Source organism: Leptidea sinapis, chromosome 18 (genome assembly GCF_905404315.1).
Source record: "Leptidea sinapis chromosome 18, ilLepSina1.1, whole genome shotgun sequence".
NCBI classification, from domain to species: Eukaryota; Metazoa; Arthropoda; class Insecta; order Lepidoptera; family Pieridae; genus Leptidea; species Leptidea sinapis.
This window is the reverse complement of record NC_066282.1, coordinates 2,106,626-2,129,208: the sequence shown is the minus strand read 5'-3', so window position 1 is coordinate 2,129,208 and position 22,583 is coordinate 2,106,626. Positions and strand designations below refer to the sequence as shown.

Here is a 22,583-nt window from a genome sequence, read left to right as displayed (position 1 = left end):
TGATTTGATTTATTATAATGTGATAGTGGAGTTTTCAAAACTCCATAGAAAGGAGCGTAATTGTAGTTAGGAGACGAGAAAAAGTAAAGTTAGAAAATATTAAGAGCCAGACAAAATTCAAAAATGCACACAAGATGTGTCAAAGGCAAAAGTGGAAATGGACTGAAGACATTCTGAGGGAGTAGAAAGCAAAAATGGACAAAAACCGTAACAGAATGGTGTCTAAGAGACGGGAAACGAAGGAAAGGTAGACAGATTAGAAAGTGGGAGAATGATTTTAAAAGAATAGCAGGACCGGACTGGATGAGAGCAGCTAGAGACTGAATAAAGTGGAAGTCCTTAGAGGAGGCCTTTGTCGAGAGACAAATTACTAGTTAAGCTAATTTAAGAAAATTTATTGAAGTAGGCGTGTCGCATTGTTTAAAAACAAATATTGGCGGAATTAACACTAAAGAAAACTTAAAACATTTGTATAAAGCTATTTTAAGTTTTATTTATAAGAAAAATTAAGTTACTAATAACAATAAAGGCTATTTTATTTTATTATTATTTTTTATAATGTGATAGTGTCCAGTTAATGAGTCTTAACCATTGAATTACCATATACTAGCGTATATAGCGTATATATATATAAAAAAAAGAGTGGCAATGAGTTTCTTGCTACTTCTTCTCATTAGCTCAACCCTTTACGAAGTAGCGGTAGATTCAATAAGAAAAATATATATTTTTTTTGACATTCATAAGTGTCATTTCCGTGACCTACGTGAATAAACTGAATTTGATTTGATTTGATTTGATTTATAAACGAAGCGTGCGAGGGAAGAACATATCTAACGAAGATGTAATAAGATAGAAAAAGTAAGCGAATGTATTGTTGATGTAACCGATTTTGATTCACAAGTCGTAAGCAGTCAGCCACGCTTGGCATAAGTTCCTTAGTATTTTGAATGTTAAACTATCTAATGCACACATTGACAACGCAATCAAAATTGGTCTTTCATTATTGGGTTGTCAGATCGTCTAGATACGCTAGTAAATATTAAGTCTATGGTTTTAGTTCTGCCTGTCACTATCTATTACAACCCTTCCACGACTCAACTTCTAACGGCCGTTCCCAATATTCAGTCTATCTCCGGTTGTGGCCTACTTGAGATAAAAATCGTAAGTATCGTTGACTTTTCTGTCCCAATAAACTTCGGTAACTCACCTTATCCGAACACGCTGTCTGTCAATGGGAGGACGTATAGCTTATCAGCGATAGAAATTTGTATGGAAAATTGCAATTCACGCGTTCCAATATAAGGGAATAAGAAATTTTGTTTACCAAATTTTATTTGTGTATTAATCCTAGAAGTGAGGGTTATCACTTTAAAACCATAACATATTGTTTAGATTTATAAGAGCGACATCTCAAGTCAATTTCCTAATATGCAAATGTTGGGGTTGTGCAGGTTATCAACTATAAAGTAGATCCTGTAAATGAAGCCACAACCTGAGAGTTGAACAAAAAGCAAACAGAATTTTGTAACGAGGCGGTACTGAACGGTTAGCTCAGTTGGTTAGAGCACCGGCACGGAGGTCGTAGGTTCGAGTCCCGCATCGTTCATAAAAAAAATTGTTTATCAAATTTTATTTGTGTAGAAGGTAGTAATTTATCTCTAACTGTAGATAGTATATTGGGAACGTTAACGAAAATTAGTATGGACAAAGAAAGGGGAAAGAAGATAGAGTGAATATATCACGCGAATGAAATCACGGGTTGAAGTTGGTATCTTCATATTGTTCCTCACCTTGCCACCGCCGGTACGTCATATCCACTCTTGATGTTATCAGGGCCCACTGGAACTGCCGCAGTCAGCAGCAGACGTGGTTTCTTCACCTCCTGTGCTTCAGCCTCGAAAGCCTCGCGAAGTTCTGTTGAGAACACATTCATTTTAGAAGAAATAAAGTTTTTTCTACTAAACTATATATATAAACGTATATCGCAACAATGGGTATAATGCTTGTTTAAATGTTATTGCTTGTGATGGCGTCATGGGGTGGGTCATGGCGATGGCTAGTCCATGCGTCATGCTCGTGAACGGGTGCTATTTGTGGTGGCTGGATCATTGTGATCGTCATAAGTCATTGAGAATTTTTAGTGTATCACTTTACATAAACTGTAATTATTACAATTTCTAACACAATTAAATGTAGATGTATAAGAACGTCAATTATTTTCTTGTTACTTCTTCTAATAAAAGCTCAAGCCGTTTCGCTGTCCTAATAATTGTAAACATAAATAATTTTAATGTTTATAAACAGTTTCCTGTTTCAGTAGTACCTCAGCAATCCGAATGGATATTTAGTAAATGGAAAATTATATGTTGTATATGTATTAGAAATAGAGATTTATCTTTCTAAGTGATATAATATTTTTAAAGATGAACTAGCTGACCCAGCAAGGTTGTATTGCCAATATTAAAATCGCGATACAAACGTAACTGTTGATCGTAGATAGGTGAAAATTTGAAGTTGTATGAATTTTTTAATGCTGACTCATAATCAAATAATTAAAAAAAATGTCAAAAAAATTAAAATAAAAAAATTTCGTGTGGACCCTTAACATTTAGGGTGATGAAAAATAGATGTTATCCGATTCTCAGACCTACCCAATATGCACTCAAAATTTCATGAGAATCGGTCACGCCGTTTCGGAGGAGTTCAATGTTTAACACCATGACACGAGAATTTTATATATTAGATTAAAACCATATAGTTACAATATTTATACATACGGAAGCATAAATATATTCACATCTTATTAATTGCAGCATTCTAACAGCAAATTACCCTGACGAATTAAAGCTAAGTTTTATTCGCCCCATATATAAAAACGGTAAACAAGATAAAGTAAGTAATTACCGACCCATTTCTATACTATCAGCCATCGATAAGGTAGTGGAGAAATACATAAGTGCCTTGATGCAGTCATTTTATTCTAAACATAAAATAATATGCAAGAGTCAATATGGTTTTCAGCCAAAAAAGAGCACAACATCCCTTCTATCAGATTTTTCGGATACTGTTAACCAATATCTGGATAACAGGAAGCATGTGCTAGCACTATTTATCGATTTCTCCAGGGCTTTTGATACCTTAGATCATGGTTGCTTAATAAACAAATTAGAAGACTCCGGTATAAGAGGTCATCTACTTCAATGGTGTGGAAATTACCTCAAAAATAGGTCATATTATGTAAAGGTGGGAAATGCTTCTAGCAAGGTGATTCCCGTCACTGAAGGCACAGCTCAGGGATCAGTGCTCGGTCCGCTTCATTTCATTGCTTATGTTAATGACATGACGAGTGTTTTAAAATATTGCACCTCATACCAATATGCAGATGACACATGTCTGTTAATAGGTGAAAAGAATGTCAAAGACGCTCTCGATAAACTTCAAAGCGACTTCGATTTAATCAATAAATGGTGCCATGACAACGGACTTGTCCTAAACGCTAAAAAAACCAAACTAATACACATTCGATCCCCGTACATAAAATCAACAATTGATACTACCCAAATAGTAAAAGCACATAGTCACATTTGCTTTCACCACAACTTGGACCCTAGTATTTGCAGCTGTCCTACAATTGACTCCGTTAAAACGCACACATATCTTGGATTAATTATAGACCATAAATTTAACTGGCACCCTCAAATAAATTCAGTTTGTGATAAGCTTAGAGCTTTCCTCGCAAACATTAAAATAATTAAAAGTAAACTACCTTATAAAATTTTACTGTTGCTTTATAACACATTGGCCGATACAATAGTAAGTTATGGTATTAGTTCGTACGGTAGAACTTACAAAACGTATTTAAATGAGATCGAAAAGTTGCAAAACAGAATTTTAAAACAAATTGTTTCAAAAAACATAAAAGAAACTAACCAAAATGATGAGTTCAATTTATTCAAACACTGTAAGGTGCTACCAGTACAATCTAAATTTTACTACAATATATTAAAAGAACAAATGTTCAATGAGAACATTATACAAAAATATAATCATGAAACCATTACACGCAATCAAACAAATAAATTTTATAAAACGGTGAAAGCCAGAAATGTATACGGTGAGAGAACTACAGCATACTTAGTACCCCGCCTACTTAATACAATCAATCCTGAAATAAGAAACAAGATAAATACAAAAAATATTAAAACTAAATTAAAGTTATTCTTTTTAAACAACCTGTATATTGGTCATAACTTTATGTCTTGAGTTGCCTTTCGTTGTCGAAGCCATGATTAGTGCGTAGCGTGATGTGCTATCCGCAATTGAGTACTTAACTATTCGTTATAAAGTTGAGTATTGTTTACTAATTAATATATCTAAACAGACGGTCATTCAAAAATTCAATACATTGCGGTGGCAGGCCATGCGACTCACCCGTGACAATAAGTACTGTTGTTGTTGTACCTACATTAAATTTTTCGTTTGTATTGTACCTATATTATTAAATTGTGTATTTATAAGTTAAAATTAATGTTTATTGTAATTGTAATCGATAATAGTATTTCTTCTAACATGCCGGACAAACCTCTGTGGTTTTTGGCCTGTTATATAATAATAAATTGTAATTCTATTTTTCACAATAAAAAAAAAAAAAAAAAAAAAAAAAAAAAAAAAAACTTAAAATCAATATTTTATACATATTTTCTGTCATTAAAATATAATGTTATGTCTTTTTATAAAAATAACCTCAAAGTTGTTATATGCAGTTAGACTTCAGCTATATAATTGGATCTTTTTAGTTAGAGAATTGAGAACGATTGGTTTATCGTGAAGTTTCTAGACCCCAAGTAAGTGGAACCCCTTCTTGCTATCAAAAACCCATTGAAGTTTGTCTGGAAATGGTTGTAAGTAACCCTGATGTCAAACCTATATCAAAATGAGTAATGACAGGGTACGCGAGTCGATTATTTACAGAGAAGTTCGTGCATAAATAACAATTATGAGGTGATCATAGCCCATGCTTACAACCACTAAAATATGTTGACTTGTGAGGGGCTTCGTCGGATTTCAACCCAAGCTAAAGGTTTTGAAATGTAAATTAAAACTTTAACTTATGGCATGAACAATTTTTTATGTTTTTAAAGTGATAACCCTCACTTCTAGGATTAATACACAAATAAAATTTGAAAAACAAATTTTATGAAAGACGCGGGGCTCGAACCCACGACCTCTGGCGTTCCGTGCCAGTGCTCTAACCAACGAGATAACCGTTCGAGTGACGTATCGTCATAAAATCTTGTATATAGTACTACTTATAGATCACCATATCTCTGACCAAATAAATATTCATCAGATTTATATGATAATAATAAAGTTAAAAATAAGTATTGATAATTTTAATAGTTTGTGTGGGAAAGGTTAATATAGCATAAACGATTTTCTTAATGATACCACAGACTGGGAATCAAGCGAACACCCTAAGGCTCTTTAATTATAAAAGTTAATTAAATTTAACGATATTACATTGTAATCCATATTTTTATATAAAAAAAAACCTCGCTGAGTTTCTTGCGCCCGTTCATCTCAGGTCTGAGGCAGTCTATTTTAAATTGGTGGTATTTTTTGACGATCAATAAGTGATTTTGAATAAAAATATTTGAATTTGAATTTAAATATGGAAGTCAATACGAATTTTCGATATTAATAAGTAAAACATTTAATGCAAACTAACGAATAGATATGTATATCTTAAGAATTTGTTGTGCCCTACAGGGTCATAATGTCAGTACAACTTAAGATATACCATCATAATTATAATAATACCATTGTATATATAATGCAATACCAATGTATTGCATTATATAAAGTTAAATTTAATACTAAATACTCAATAGTATTTAGTATTAAATTTAACTTTAACATTTTTCGGATGTTCTTCACGTGACATTTTGATATATATAGGTATTGTTATGTAGTATTATTTGTCCCACATTTTTCTCTCTTTATTTGTCTCTTATCTAAATCCTGTTGCAAAACTGCAAGTTTGTGGCCCCCGTAGTTGCTATGATAAATCCGACAGGATAATAATTATGTATGGATGAAATTTTGAAAACTAAAAACTAGTATTTTAAATAAACGTTAAGTTAAATCTCAGCATACTCAATAACAGAGCTTTCAATACATGAGCTGTATTTAGAAAGGAACAATTGCAAGGTCGATTGAAATATCTTGTTTATGTTAAACTGAGTTCATATTATTCTGTTATTGTGTTTTTCCATATCTGTATTTAAATAAAATATGAGACAGTAATAGTAAGCGAATTGTATAATTCAATCCTATTTTCCTCGCAATAAGAGCAGTATTATTTATGTGAATTATTTTTCTCCGGTTGCAGTACCACAGTAGCGCCTTTTCAGCTATGAAGCAGTAATGTTTAAGCATTGAAATGACAATACTAATGGCTAATGAGGCTTAGCACCTTATGTCTCAAAGTGACGAGCGAAATAGCGGTGCCGCTCTGAAGTTTGGGTTCAATCAACAATCTTCAGTCAGAGCATCAATGACCTTCAGGTCAGCTTGCTCGTGTTGTCACTTTTTCTCTTAAAAAAAATAACATTTTTGATATAGAAGAGAATGTCAAACGACCATTCGTTAAGTGATCACTGAGGCAGAGTAGATATTTATTTATTGGAGTAGATATTTATTTATTGGAACACCAACAAAAGATATACATGACATTTGCGTACACATTATTGAGATTCTATAAAGTCTAGTATATCTTTTAATTTAAGGTATTTACAGCGTTTCATAATAGATATTTACAATAGGCAAAAACAAGACTTAAAAATTAAAACAAAATACTAGAAAATTAAAATAAATAAGATATCTCTTGTAAACACCAGATGACCATTTTACCAGATCAAGAAGCTAGTATCCTTGTTAGGGTTACGTGGGCGATGGGTAACTAACGGGTACAATAATAGACAGCTGACATTTTAAGAGAGTGCATTTTATTTTGCTTTAAAAATTAAATAAAAAACGAGTTGGCGAATATAAAAAATGACTGCAATATGACTTTCAAAAATCAACAGGTATATCAAAAAATTACGTCTTTAAGTCTTGTCCGGTTGTACGAGTACTTCATGTGGTAGTTTAACTTGGGCTTGATAACTTGCAATGATAAAGCATAATATTAACTTTAAAAGTATTCGACGGACATCGTAACATAGTTTCTGGAGAAGTATTTTCTTTTTAATGTTTGAAAATGTTAATGGAAATTGGGGGTATTACTGATTTTTACTAGAAAATATTATTAATAATACAATTAGTGGACCCGACAGACGTTGTCCTGTACACACGTCTTAAATTTGAAAATCAGTCCTGCCGTTTAGGAGGAGTTCAGTTACAACAGACGCACAAAAGAAATATGCATATTAAGATATAATATTTAACGTATATCAAGTTCAGATTAACAATATTATTCTCTGCGGTCTCTTGAAGCTTTTTTTTAAGGAAGGTGTACGCGCTTTTTTTGAAGGTACCCATGTCGTATCGTCCAGGAAACACCGCACAAGGAAGCTCATTCCACAGCTTTGTAGTACGAGGAAGAAAGCTCCTTGTCCAACCAATTTCGATATTCAGACCTAAATTGGCCATGCGACTGATACGACATCCTAGTGATCTTTTTTTCAATCGATTAACGGCCGTTTTCAATAACCTATCTACCCTACTTTAAGTTACTGGATGTAGACAAATCTACCCTTTTACGCTTACTTACATTTCAAAAACCTATCGACAGGTAAAATCAAATCAATCAAAATCAAAACGTTTATTGAACTCATAACATTGATTTACAATGGCTTAAGTTCAGTCATACACTAAATTTCATAATAATAAATAAATAATATCAAACAGATAAAATTAAAATCAAACAAATCAAATAAGTAATATAAATAACATCAAACAATTAAAATCACACTTTAAGTAGATCAATTCAATTCCAGGCTGCTTTATCATTTAAATAATCTTGGATATTGTAATAGCCTTTGCTGCTTAATTTACTTTTTGTGTAGGCTTTGAATTTATTTATAGACATATTTGCTATATGTTCGGGGAGTTTATTATAGAAGCGAACACACTGACACCTAAATGAATTACTGACTTTATGGAGTCTTGTGGCAGGCATGACAAGTCTACCCCTATTTCTAGTATTAATACTATGTAAGTCACTTAGTTTTGTGAACTTATTTTTATTCTTTTGTACAAACATCAAATTCTCGTAAATGTATTGTGAGGCCACTGTCATAATACCTATTTCTTTAAACTTATTCTTTAACGAAATTCTAGATCCCATGTTATAAATGGCTCTAACGGCTCTCTTCTGCAGCACAAATATCGTATCGATCTCAGCAGCATTACCCCATAAAAGGATACCATAGCTCATAATGCTGTGGAAGTAACTAAAATATACTATTCTGGCCGTATCTATGTCAGTCAGTTCTCTTATCTTCTTAACCGCATATGCTGCAGAGCTTAATCTGTTTGCTAAGGCAGATATATGGTCACCCCACTGAAGCTTCTCATCTAGAGTTATACCCAAGAACACTGTCTTATTTACAAGATCCAACATTTCTCCATTTAATTTAATATGTGTGTTAATCTTTTTTACATTTGGTAATATGAATTTTAAGCATTTCGTTTTCTTACCATTCAAAAGAAGATTGTTTACTTTGAACCATTGTTCTACCTTAGAAATAGCATTATTTACATGTTCAATAGTAGTTGCATGTCGATTAACTTTAAATAATAGTGATGTATCATCCGCAAACAATACTATATCATGTGTGTTCTTTATAAGATAGGGTAGGTCATTGATATAAACTAAAAACAGAAATGGTCCGAGAATTGAACCCTGCGGGACACCCATTCCTAACACGGAGCCTGAAGACCTTACACTATTAACTTCAACATACTGTATCCTGTTATTCAAATATGAGATTAATAAATTTAATGCACTTCCTCTTATGCCATAGTGTTGCAATTTCCTGATTAGAATTTCATGTTGGACGCAATCAAACGCTTTGGAAAGGTCGCAAAAGATTGCTAAAGAATCTTGTGAATCCTCCCAAGCACTAAGGTAGCATTGGACTATAACTATATTGGATATAACTATGGATAGATAAGATCTTGTCATTAAACGGTGATAGCAATGTTACTACAGATACGTTATTGAGAACGGCCGTTACAGGATGACGTATTGAGTTTATAGACTGGTAGATTTTAGAAAATTGTAGAATATATTATTTGAATTTAATACATATTATACATATTATATTACGGGAATCTAACTGTTTATATTTATCAAGAGAAACCATTTCAATATGTCAAGAGATTAGTGTATGGCTAGTTAACCTGCGATTAATTTAAGTATTACATAAATTTTAACACAATTTTTCTCATAGTCTACATGCTCTAGATGAGTCTACTACTTCATAGTGCATCTAAATAGTCAATTGCAGTTTGCATATCCCAATTTTGTTACAGGGTTTTTTAATAGGATTTGCTTTGTCTGTGACAATTTGCCACAACATTTGCATGTTCCTTGGTCTTAGGGATTGCTCTAATATATAAGGCTTGGAATCCTTTCTGAGTGTGTGGAATAATAATATTCATTTGTGGCGTTAGATCTGTTGGTCAATCGCCAACACATGTGAGCGTCCCAAATAAGGTTGCATGCAATTTCAAGAGTGGCCATCCACCGTTAAAATGAATAAGTTATAATTTTCAGGGCAGTCCTTATATATTCCATTATCATCTATTTTTCAATAATCAATTTAATAAAAAAGATCTAAGAATTTACATTCGTTAGGTGAATTTCAATTGGCTTACGATCGTACATAGAAATAAATAACGATTGAGATCTCTCAAATTTTGTTGTCAAAAATCTTCTGCTAAATCGCTGTTGTTATAGCCCAACATGTTAAGGATTAGTGAGAGGATGATCCATATAAAGTGAACGGCGAGTAATACATTCTGTTTGTTGTCAAATCGTAAGATATGTGTCTGTGCTCAACTCACAATAATTCTCGTATATCATGAGTACAAACAATGCCTGTTTCGCTAACGATATTAAAGCTATCATTTTATTTATTATATTATATATTTATTTATATTTGGATATGTGAACCTTATATAATAGATATTCTCTAAGTCCTCACGTATGGCTGCCAGACATGGAATGGCAAACAGATAAGGTCGTCGACTCCACTTCATCGAAAACAACAAATTTTTACTTTAATAAGAAAATTAACTCTAAATACTTCTCCGAAATAAAGGATTTTTTTTATGGAATAGGAGGACAAACGAGCGTACGGGTCACCTAGTGTAAAGTGATCACCGCCGCCAACATTCTCTTGCAACACCAGAGGAATCACAAGAGCGTTGCCGGCCTTTAAGGATGGTGTACGCGCTTTTTTTGAAGGTACCCATGTCGTATCGTCCCGGAAACACCTCACAAGGAAGCTCATTCCACAGCTTTGTAGTACGTGGAAGAAATCTCCTAGAAAACCGCACTGTGGAGGACCGCCACACATCCAGATGGTGGGGATGATAACCTAACTTGTGGCGTGTCGTGCGAAGGTGGAATTTATTATTAATATTGTAATGGAAATGTGGACGAAATATCGTGATACGATCCCAATAACGTCGTACTGCACTCGTTAACGTCTTATGTGAGTGTATTTGTAATTTTTAAGTGATGTTTCTCGCATACTTATGGGGCAAAATATAAAAAAAATATTAGTACCCAAAACTTTTTGTACACAACTTGAGAGTTCAACAAATTCAAATATTTTTATTCAAAATAGGATTTATAATCACTTATTGAACGTCAAAATCTACCACCCATTCAAAAGAGACTGCCTCAGACCTGAGAAGAATGGGCGCAAGAAACTCAGCGGGCTTTTTTTTTTATATAAAATATGGATTACAATGTAATATCGTACAATAAACATTTATAATTATAGAGCCTGAGGGTGTTCGCTTTAATCCCAGTCCGTGGTGTCATTAAGAAAATCGTTTATGCTATAATAACCTTTCCCACACAAACGTTTTTTAACAATTCTTTTAAATTTCGTAACACATTTGTTTTGTACATTTTCTGGGATCATATTGTAGAAGCATATACATCGCCCAATAAAAGACTTACTAACTCGACCCAACCGAGTAGTAGGCATAACAAGTTTATGTTTGTTCCTCGTGTTAACATTTTGAATGTCTCAGTTTCTAGAAAATTCCTCAATGTGCTTATGAACATACAAAACATTATCAAAAATGTATTGAGAAGCAACAGTCAAAATGTTTATTTCTTTAAATTTTTCTCTTTAACATTCTTTAGGACCTAGGTTATAAATCGCGCGAATAGCCCTCTTCTGCAGCACAAAGGTAGTATTAATATCGGCCGCACTGCCCCATAACAATATACCATAGGACATAATACTATGAAAATAAATAAAGTATACTAATCTCGCCGTATCTATGTCAGTTAACCGTCTGATTTTCTTAACCGCATATGCTGCAGAACTAAGCCTATTCGCCAATCCTTCAATATGGGGGCCCCACTGCAATTACAATTAAAACATACCAAGATTTATGGATCATGCGTTATTAAAACGATTCGCTTAGTAGGATGAGCGCTGGGGCGTATCCCGAAATCCTGTGTCGTCCATTTTGATAAAAAATTAAATTTGAATACCGAATAATTTTAGATCCCACTGGCAAATGAACCAAATTTATCGCTATTTTCTTATGTAAACCATAAAATGCTCGGCACAACATGAAATCAAAATTGTAATTGCTATATAACTCTGGTTTGTTAACAAGGCAATTGAATAATATTTATTTTACGTGCTTCTTTATGTGTCTCTCGTCTGAGGAGCTTGTGAGACAATTTAGAGGGAATTATTTTGATGGGTAATGTTATATGAGTGGTTTTAAAATGTCTGCGCAAAATACGATGCATTCGGCGCTGTTAATATTTGAAGATAAATCTTATAAGTAGTGTCATATGTTCGTAATAGGGGAGAACGCAGACACATTTTTTTTATTTATTACATGATATTTATTTATGTATATGATAAAAGAAAATCATCGTTCGAAAAATTTTATCGATGGATATATATTTAAATGATAATATTTCTCTATTTTACACGTCTTTTTAAAATTTTGAATATGGTTCAATAATAGTTTTGGAGACGATCCGTGGTTGACAAAATAACAAACTTATAAACGGGTATAACATTAGTGTATGTCTGTATTTGTAAGGATATGTTGTAAAATCGTGTAAGAGTTAATGGTTAATTGAAAGAAATTACTTATAAATCTATACATATAAATAAAATTGGAGTGTCTGTTTGTAATATTTAAATAACTGTTTTTACTATATGTATATGAAAATATACACGGTATACACCAAAATATTTTTTTTTATAATTTTTGTCTGTGTCTGTCTGTTTGTTCCGGCTAATCTCAGCAATAGAAAAATAAATAAATATTGCAATGTCCAAGAAACGGTCTAACTCAAAAAATTTTTTTTATGGCAAAACAACGTTTGCCGGGCCACTAGTTATTACAAAAGATGTACAATAAAGATAAATAGTAAATAAAAATCTTATTTTCTTTCGTGAAATCTTTAGAAATACAAGCCCTAAATGCAACTTTAGTAACAGACTTAATCTGCGAGACAGAACAACTTCATCAAGCACTCATACCTCGAAGCTCTCGTAATAAAGTTATTCATTGCTTGTTATTTGTGTAAGTACACACTGCTTTGATCGTGCTGAGTAATTAAGCTACTTCACAACTCGCTGACAACCTACAGCTTTAATGAGCTACCACGCTTCGGGTAGCTTAGTATGGAAGAAAACTTTTATATTTTATAGTAATTTTAATACATTTTGTGAAATAATGTAATTATTATACTCAATATGGATACGATTTCTTCTTTTCTTTCTATTATTTTTTTTATTCTAAGTTTTTCTTAATTTTTGTTTAGTATTTTTTGTTTTTGTCTTAAACTACAAAATTTGTTATTGAACTGTATATCTTTTAATTGGAGTATCTATTCTGTATTATTTTTAATATATTCTTTCAATTTTCTTAGCTGTAAGGAATAATTAATAAATCATAAATTAATAAAAGTTTCAAATCAATAACTTGTGTGTTATAATAGCGTGATTGCTTTGGTATGAAAGTCAATCCCACTTCTTCTCCTTAACAATTTAACAAATAGCTATTCCAGGCTTATTTTTTTAGGTCACAGTATATATTTGTTTTCATCGTGTGAATATATAATTTGATGGATGAAGCGTAGTGGTGCAATCTTGGTATATCTAGTTTGACAAAATTAAAGTAACAGTTTTGACATAAAACTATAGCGAAACTTTTATCATTGTAAAAGTAAATTTGCGCTACATATTACTGTGGAAAAAATCCTTATCCGTACTATCCTTATTTGGTAATGAAAAGCTTTTGTACCTATTCACTACTTATGCAAGTGTAAATCCTTCATTTAAGATGTTCGTCCAGACTCTCGTAAGTCTCCTGTGTCTCTTAACTTAGTTACTTTGATTCAGCTTCAGAAAATCCGGCATTGTTACCTCTAAAATGAGGTAGTGTATAAAGTACTTTTTTCTAATACATAGAAACAAACAGATAAGATCATTAAAGTTTTGATTTGATTTGATTTATTGGCGCTGAAGTTAATATCAATATACCTCGTAAATGAACGCAACCAAAAAATAGGACTGAATAAAATAACTAATAAATATGACATATAATCACACGTACTTGTATGCGAACAACACAAAGACAAATTATTAAACATTTATTTTTGTAGTATATTGGCAAATATTTTTTCATATACGTACTTATGTGTGGAGTCATTGACATCTCTATACTATACATACTCATATTTAGGTGTTTTTTTTTTGATGAAGAAATTATCCAAACAAAACATTATCTTATACCCCAGATTCATTAATTACTGTAGTGCAATGATTGTTTCTCGCTTTTAAAATATTATTTTTAATATTTCAATAACACTAAACGCCGGCAGTGACAGTGGCTGGTTAAAAGAAGGATTTAAATATGGAAATATTTTCCCTACATGGCATTTAGGATATAAGTCCATGGCTAAATCAAACAAAGACACTAACAGGTATACAATACAAATGATACGCTATTAATAATTGCACAGAGGCTGGAAAACAAATAATTCACCTACTCTCAAAGTTTACTTTTTAGATATATTATCCTAATAATTATATTATAATGATCACATTAATATATATATATATATATATATATATATATATATATATATATATATATATATATATATATATATATATATATATACATATATATAATCATCAGATTACATACAATACAATACATAATATTGAACATTGCATCTATAGATTTGCGGAAAGCCATATTATTTGGTTATAAATCATATAACAGCATTTGTGACATAGCTTTAATGCTTCTATTATTTTAAGGTTACGCATCCAGTTACGCAGAAGTCAATTGTTACTTAGGATGTGATAAACAAAAATTTTTGGTGTTAATTCCGCTAAGTTTAAAAAATCACTTGAACAAGTGTTTGACCTCTACACGGCCTCTTGCCTATGGAGGATGCATATAAGTAGGTTTCAAAATAAAGTCGTTGATTTTTTTTCAATCGGTTCACATATTTATAAGTTGATATTTATAAAACACACTAATCTTTAAATGTACTTCGGTCACACTATAAGTAAATTTCATTGAATGCTTAGTTTTACTATTTCCTAACAATTCAACCTGTTACATGACTGAACTAACATTGTAAGAAGAAACACAAAAAAGATTAGTAGAAAATAAAAAATGAAGAAATATAAAATTCAGAACTAAATCCAATTCAACCGATAGGTTCACACGTTAACGAGCTTTTCACGAGCGAAATTTTCGGTGGCAGTTTGTAAAAAAAAGAAAGAAGTGTTATTAGTAAGAACCACAAATAAAATGTTGAAATTGCAATAAATCAGAAATACTAATTCGTTTGCAATTAGGATTCCAACTGCCCTATATGTTCAATAATATTTACAAGAAAAAAATGCTACCAATTTTTTAATCATAACAATATTACTTAATCTAGTAAAATATATGACTACGTTTTGAAAAAGCTATTACTACGGGAAAGTAACGTATTATTTGTATTGTACTGTTTATATTACACAAACGAGACACTTGAGATTGCATTCACTTTTAAATAATAATGCTCACACCAGAAAAATTATATTAGAATATAGTATAGCTTTTTATATAGGACTAGTCTTATTTAGAAACGTACTAACATATTATTTATCTCACGCCAGGATGTGTTGGGGCAACGTGTTATAATGTAAGGTAAGTATTTATTTGCAGCCCATGTTTGGCATAAATATGCAAGGAAGTAATATAATATCCTCATCAGGAACATCTGTTGCTAGATTAAATCAGTGAAGTAAGGCAAGGTCTTGCGTGGTCTTTTTAATGTGAAAACTTCTCTAACGGCGTTGAGCACTTATTTCTTGGGATGGGTATAAAATATTAAACTCACGTCAGGACACGTGAACTGATAGAAAATTCGTAAGACATTCGTTAAATTTATGGATGAAAGTTGATTTTTCTGAGAGATAAACTTTTAAATGTAAAATAATTGTAATTGTTCTGAAGTGGTTAATTTTTATGTACTATAAATTATCATTTTTGTGGACTCTAGGGCAATAAATTAATATTGTATTTAACCATATAAATGCTAGTAATTTTGTACTGATAATTTTTTTTTATGGAATAGGAGGACAAACGAGCGTACGGGTCACCTTGTGTTAAGTGATCACCGCCGCCCACATTCTCTTGCAACACCAGAGGAATCGCAAGAGCGTTGCCGGCCTTTAAGGAAGGAGTATGCGCTTTTTTTGAAGGTACCCATGTCGTATCGTCCCGGAAACACCGCACAAGGAAGCTCATTCCACAGCTTTGAAGTACGAGGAAGAAAGCTTCTTGAAAACCGCACTGTGGAGGACCGCCACACATCCAGATGGTGGGGATGATATCCTAACTTGTGGCGTGTCGTGCGAAGGTGGAACTCGGCGGCAGGAATCAGGTTAAACAGCTCTTCGGAACACTCCCCGTGATAAATGCGGTAGAAGAAAAATAAAGATAATAATAAATAAAACTGATAAATAAAGCAATTATTCCCTAACCATTCCAAAATATTCAAAAATGCACTACGTTAATGTTCAAGTTTTCACTTCTACTGGCACTCCCGGAGTGCAACCCATTATTTTATTTTTATTGGAAAAAATGAGGATACAAGCATGAAATTCATCTGATGATAGATACGCCCTGTATATTACAATGCAGTGCCGCTCAGGATGTTTAAAAACCCGAAACACAAATCGCCACCGCAATCGCTCTTGTTACTTTCAGACATAATATGTTAAGTAGTATTAAACTAGTAATTTAACTACCAACTATTACAGTCATATTCATATATTATATTCAAATTAATAAAAAAACCCGTGAGATCTTTTACCAGACCCGTTTACCTACCCGTTTACCAGACTGGAATGTTTCGGTTAGATATTTTATATCTTTTGAATAAGATGAAGCTGTAAATGTTTATTTAAAAGAGTGCAATGAGTTTCAGACCACTCCTTCTCATTAAAGCTCAAACCTTCCACCTTCGACACGCCACAAGTAAGGATATCATCCCCACCATCTGGATGTGTGGCGGTCCTCCACAGTGCGGTTTTCAAAGAGATTTCTTCCTCGTACTATGAAGCTGTGGAATGAGCTTCCTTGTGCGGTGTTTCCGGGACGATACGACATGGGTACCTTCAAAAAAAGCGCGTACACCTTCCTTAAAGGCCGGCAACGCTCTTGTGATTCCTCTGGTGTTGCAAGAGAATGTGGGCGGCGGTGATCACTTAACACCAGGTGACCCGTACGCTCGTTTGTTCTCGTAACTTATCCATAAAAAAAAACCTTTCCGAAGATACGGTAAATATAAAAAGAAAAGAAAATTTTGACATTCATAAGTGTCATTTCCTTGACCTACATGAATAAAGTGTTTTTTTTAATAGAAATTTTCGCTGAAACTCATATGGAGTGTATATCGAATAAATTGTTAATAATTTAATGAATGGCACTGTATTTTAACATTATCATTGTTTTCGGGTACAATAAATTTATTTAAAAGTTGTTTTCTTCAAAAAATAATTAATTTAAAATATTCTCGGAGATAATATGAGTATAACTCATAGTTAATTTCGTAGCAATTGCTACGAGTATTTCTAATGTTTGCTACAAATGCATGAATACGGGGTTCACTCAGTAATTAACAAAAGAATCATAAGCCATCAAATTCAAATTCAAATTCAAAAACACTTTATTCATGTAGGTCACAGAAATAAAACTTATGAATGTCAAAAAAAAAATGTTTCTTATTGAATTTACCGCTACTTCGTAAAGGGTTGAGCTAATGAGAAGAACTAGCAAGAAACTCATTGCCACTCTTTTAAGTCAAGATTTACATTTTAATTGATTTACAAATCATTTCAATTACAATATATGCAAAGTGACGCAACAAAAATTGAAAGGCTTACACTAGTAAGTCAAAAAAAGAAAAAAAAGAAAATTTATACTTATAAACACAAGAGTTATTGAGTATAGTAGGTGCATCAATCCACACATACCGTAAATAAATAGAGGCATTATATGAGCATTTCATAGAATTTATTTTATTTTATCTATCACAATTTAGAAGTAATAGATATCGCCGATTATTATTAGCAATATATTGATACAGTACATTGTGTTCTATTACAAAATGACAGAAAACGTTACTAGCTATAGAAACTACGTAATTACTTGCGACGTGTAATCAGGTATGCGTTGCGCTAACCAAGCCTTAGGTTAACCGACGTAGTTGCGAAAGGTTCTAGTTATTTGTAAGGGTATCTTCACACGAATGGTAACGTTTTTACAAATAAACTATGTGACGATTAAAAATGAGGGTAGGTGTAAAGTACACAAGGAAAGTATTTTTATTTATTTTTTATAATAACATACTTTAAAATATGTATGTTTCCCTAAATTAGACATTTTTATCACTACAGGTGCAGCCTGTTCCGTAGGAGTCAGACGACTTATACATTTCTCTAAACTTAAATGACTACTTTTTACTGTTAACCACTGGGCTAGTGAGTCGCTATTAATACAAGCGTAAATTGGAGGGTTCGTACTTTGCCGGAAATTTTGAAATACAATTGATAAAATAGCACTTAAGTCCATATAGGACTTTAAAGACGTTTAAAGATATCTGCAAACAAAATGAAATTATTATTTAAATTTTTTTCTACATTACCTGTGTTCTTCAAAGCAAAACATGACTAAAATTAACATACTTTTTACATACGTTATTACGTCTGTGAGATGACTTGATTTTTTATACGTTAAAGCGATTCAAACTATCAATCGCAATCAAAAACGCAATTCCGTTTGCCGCATGTGTGGACACACCTTAATAGTATATGCAAATAATAGTTATGTACATGATGTGGGGAGACATCGTGTCTACATGTGGCAACACACGGGATGTTCTAATGAAACTGACCGGCCCTTTCAACACAGAAAACGGTATATTGATGTCCTTGATTTGAAGAATATAAAGCAAAATAGACAATGTATTATGAACTATAGATGCATAAATATTATTTACAATAATTACTATATTACTATTAATATGACCGTTACTTTCAAATTGGTATACCTATTATTATATATTCATTATAAAATATATACATTTTATATTGAATTTTCTTAAGAGAATTGACCATATACGTATAAAAAATAATATAAATAATGAAAATGGTCTTTGTTTGAGGCTCTTTCACGCCTAAGCCACTGATCGTATTGACATGAAACTACCACCATTCGATGGCAAATTTATCCTAGGTGGTTTGTGGCTACTTATTTTTTTATTGTTTTAATTTATTTCCTTTTAAAATTCGCCATAAATAGTATTGTATACATAAAGAATATAATAAATATTTGTATATATCGTAAAGTTAGATAAAAAAATAATGTTTCTGTTTTTTACTTTAATTATTTTCGCTTTTCTCTGAAACCTATACCTATTTTAGCAGGAATTTTACTGAACAAATTAGTTTCTTATATTTCATTTAAAAATATATGCTTTTAAATATTATATAATCTCTGAATCGTATATTTATATTGATATGTCATTGTGAAGTGATAAATGAGATCTTTCCCAGACAGCCATCGTGATCACATCTTTGATTACTTTCCACCGAGAAAGCCACAGTCTGTCAATAAATTCAAATCTCGAGAACAAACAGTGAATCATAAATTGAGTGTTATTTGATATTGAATACTGCAATGCGCAGTGAGACTGCGGTTCAAAATTTAATATTCTCGAACATTGGAGTGTTTGCCGAAGCCTTTCATATTCGTATGATCGGCGCCTATTCAGTGCGGGACAGATTTTTTTTAATCAGTTTTGACACGATTTCTAATAAAATGTGAAAGACAGTCATGTTATGAGAAGATCGTTCTCCAAACGATAAACATAAATATACCAGTGAGATGCTCCTTTGCACAGAATGCTGGTTAGATATGGGTACGACAACGGCGCCTATTTCTACCGTGAAGCACTAATGTGTAAGCATTATAGTGTTTCGGTCTGAAGGGCGCCGTAGCTAGTGTAATTACTGGGCAAATGAGACTTAACATTTTATGTCTCAAGGTGACGAGCGCAAAATGTTATTCGTAATACGTATATATTCGTATTCGTACTAATATAGCCTAGTGGTTAGTGAAACTGACTACTGATCTAGGGATCTAGGGGGTTTGAATCTCTGATGGTGCAAACCTTTGCATGATGAATATTTATGTTTTTTTCAGATTCATGGAATGCAACTGAGCAATCGGTCCGGTGTCCTATTTGTATCACTGAGCGATAGGTTACTCCAGCCTAAGATATAACGGAAGCTAATAGTATTTAAAATCGTTTTAAACATTTTATTTTTTTATTTAAAACATAAATGATTTTTAATATTGATATCGTCACTTTAAGATGTTGCTGGGTGAGTTAATTACGTAATAACTTAAGATAGAAGGCCCCTTAAGTTAAGTACTTGGTATTAGATAGATCTCACAACTTATTACGGTAGTAGAGTTTTTATTTGTTGGCAATATTTATTTCATGAAAATACAACAATAAAATATGGAACTTTCTAGATTTTAATACAAAGTGACAGGACCCAGTAATATGTAATAATGAGTTTGACGTACCTTTCAGTAGCAGCACGTAGTTCTTCTTGTCATCACCGCCCTTGGGATACTCCCAGTCGATGTCGAGACCGTCGAAGTTCCTGTCACGAAGGTAGGGGATAGCAGAGTAGATGAAGGTTTGTCTGGAGTAACGGGTCGCTGACATCTCCTTGAACTTTTGTGTGCCAAAAGACCAGCCACCTATCGACAAAGTGGATGTTGATAAAATGTATTATAACGAATATAAAACTAATCAATATAAAAAAAAATCGTAACTAGAATTAGATTAACTAATTAGATTCTATAAAAATACGCAATTCTTTTTAAACTTTTTAGTGCACATTATATCTATTGTTTTGGAATAGTGTTTTTGAAGTCGGTTGTTTTTTTGTTATTTTTTTTTTTATGATTTTTAGTATTGTTGTAGTATTTGAAGTACACTAATTAACAATTTTTCTAAATATCTGTAGATATACAAAAATTTTCAATGCAGCAATGAACGTAAGTGCTTTACAATTTGATTACAGACAGTTAGAAATTCTGTCACAGTTCGCACCCTTATTGTAAATCGTTAAGGAGAATTGATTGTTCATCATAATATTCGACTACGACAATTTCTACGACATAATATCTGAATAGCATAAAAAAGATTCGGCCGAGTATCGTTAATTTGCTCCTAAGAGTTGAAGAGTTCCGTTACTTTGTCTTGGATTCCGTTATCAGAACCTAACCAAACTCTCACCAAACTGTCTTTGAAGTATATCCTTTGCAATAGAAAAAAAATCATCGAAATCGGTTGGCGCGATATTGAGATATTCGTAAATTTATCATCCACTTTGCTAGCCAGCTTTCAAATAAAAAAAGAATTTTCAAAATCGGTTCACCCAGTCGAAAGTTTTGAGGTAACAAACATAAAAAAAAAGAACATACCGACGAATTGAGGACCTCCTCCTGATAATAGCAGATGAAATAACAACCCTATGAAAAATGCTATGATACAGCAAGATATACTTATCTCAATGTATGAAAAAATTAGTATGTGTAAGAATATAATATTCGTATCTCCATAGAATATAATATTACAATATTCCAATGCCGTTGTTTCTTCCATTATTCTTACCCTATCATACATTTTTCTCTCTTATTCTCATTTTGTTATATTATGTTACCCGGTCCTAGCGCCTATTTACAACAGTCACGATATTTAAATAAAACACTTTTAAAGGATTAAAACGCGTGTAATTGTAACGATTTTACATTAACCCCATTATTCATAATGGTCCGCTAACTTAAAACAGCCGCTAAGGAGTGTTTTTTCTCATTCTGACTTAGGTCAATAGAAGAAGACAGAGTGAGAATTAACAATGCTTTAAGCTAGCAGACTATTATTAATAAGGGGGTAAATGTTTGCGTAAAAGTTACATTTTTTATTTTAGTTAACCCGATGTTTCAAGACCTTTCCAGATCTCGTTTTCAGGGGGACGATATGTTTGTGGATAAATTTTTTAACTAAAAAACCCATTTATCCACTAATAACAGTTCTTAGTTACAAAATAATAATTTAATATCAGTTTTTAAATATTATAGTAAAATAACTATTCTTTGTTGTCACTTTATCTTGACTTGAAACGAATTATTAATTAATTGTAATTTGTTATTTTTAAGTGATTTAATTCGCTACTATAAAATAAATAAAAATACTTAAATAAACAAATTTTATTTGTGTACCAGAATTTATGAATGATGCAGGACACGAACTGGTTCATCTTGAGATAGGTCTCACCGATTTTAAAACTTTTATGCTCAATTAAATGACGACTTTGTTTGGCTGTTATAATATACTTTTTGAAGTGAAAACTTCTGTAGCGGCGTTGAGCACTTTTCTTGGACTGGGTATAAAATGTCAAACTCGCGTCAGGACACGTGGCCTGATCGAAAATTCGTAAGACAGTCGTTGAAATTATTGATTTGATTTGGATTATGATTTGATTTGAGGTCGAGGGATCTTGTCTCAGCCGTGAAATATTTTTACAGTTTATTATAGATGAAAGTTGATTTTTCTGCGTGATAAACTTTTGAATGTAAATGATTGTAATAGTTCTTAAGTGTTAAATTTTTTATCTAATATAAATTGTGTACGATAGCCATTTAGACTGATACTAAAACAATTCGTGCGAAATTATTTCCTAACCATTCCAAAATATTCATAA

General features: G+C 32.2%; 1 protein-coding gene across 1 annotated transcript in view; it reads right to left on the bottom strand.

Moving 5' to 3' along the window:
• The window catches only part of LOC126969469 (probable chitinase 10), a 137,828-nt gene that overhangs the window by 24,462 nt on the left and 90,783 nt on the right, over positions 1-22,583 (bottom strand). Inside the window, exons 5-6 of the mRNA XM_050814914.1 lie at positions 20,395-20,574; positions 1,791-1,914 (exon numbers count right to left, since the gene is read on the bottom strand). Of these exons, the coding sequence (XP_050670871.1) occupies positions 1,791-1,914; positions 20,395-20,574 (304 nt within the window). The remainder of the gene's footprint in view (positions 1-1,790; positions 1,915-20,394; positions 20,575-22,583) is intronic.